General features: G+C 50.7%; 1 protein-coding gene across 1 annotated transcript; it reads right to left on the reverse strand.

Annotated features, from left to right (window-relative positions):
* Window positions 1-209: 209 nt before the first annotated feature.
* Window positions 210-386, reverse strand: H310_10293 (hypothetical protein; the record flags this gene model as incomplete). The annotated part of the gene is made up of 2 exons (XM_008876633.1): window positions 210-242; window positions 300-386. 2 exons carry the CDS (start codon window positions 384-386, stop codon window positions 210-212), a joined length of 120 nt encoding a protein of 39 aa, XP_008874855.1.
* Window positions 387-548: the final 162 nt, after the last annotated feature.

The following is a 548-nucleotide window of genomic DNA, read 5'->3' on the forward strand; positions in this document are numbered from 1 at the left end:
ACTCTTGCGGGCAACATGTGTGCTTGAACGAACGAGCGAAAAGTTGCTCATTCGTGTGCTGTCATGATTAAATGAGTTTCTTTAACCTTATTGTCGAGCAAAGGCTCTGTTGAACTAACTAATTTCCTCGTACCAGATAAATAGGTTTGGAATGGGCTCTTAAGGTGGTTGGTTCATTCGGTGCGGCCATGGAAGGCGCAGAACTTCGGTTACGTATTGACCACCGGCGGAACGAGATGCGCCTTCAACCATGCATCGTCGGAAAGCGCTCGAAGGACGTTGAAGACTTTTGTGTAGACCTTCTTAAGAGGTAAATGCCGGAGGAGAATCGTCAAGTGCATCTTGATGAGGCTGGCGGCGTGAATTGCTGTTTCTAATGGAGTCATGGGTGGCAGGTCGGGACGGAACGTGCGATCTCCGTACAGCCTTGGTGGTGTATCCGGATGTCGCCTCGCGTGCGATGGGCGTGTTGAATCCAAATTTGGTAGTAAACGCACGCTCGGACGACGGGCCAGATCTTCAGATACCCACGGACGTAATAGCCATCC

Source organism: Aphanomyces invadans (assembly GCF_000520115.1).
Source record: "Aphanomyces invadans strain NJM9701 unplaced genomic scaffold supercont1.25, whole genome shotgun sequence".
Taxonomy (NCBI): domain Eukaryota; phylum Oomycota; class Saprolegniomycetes; order Saprolegniales; family Verrucalvaceae; genus Aphanomyces; species Aphanomyces invadans.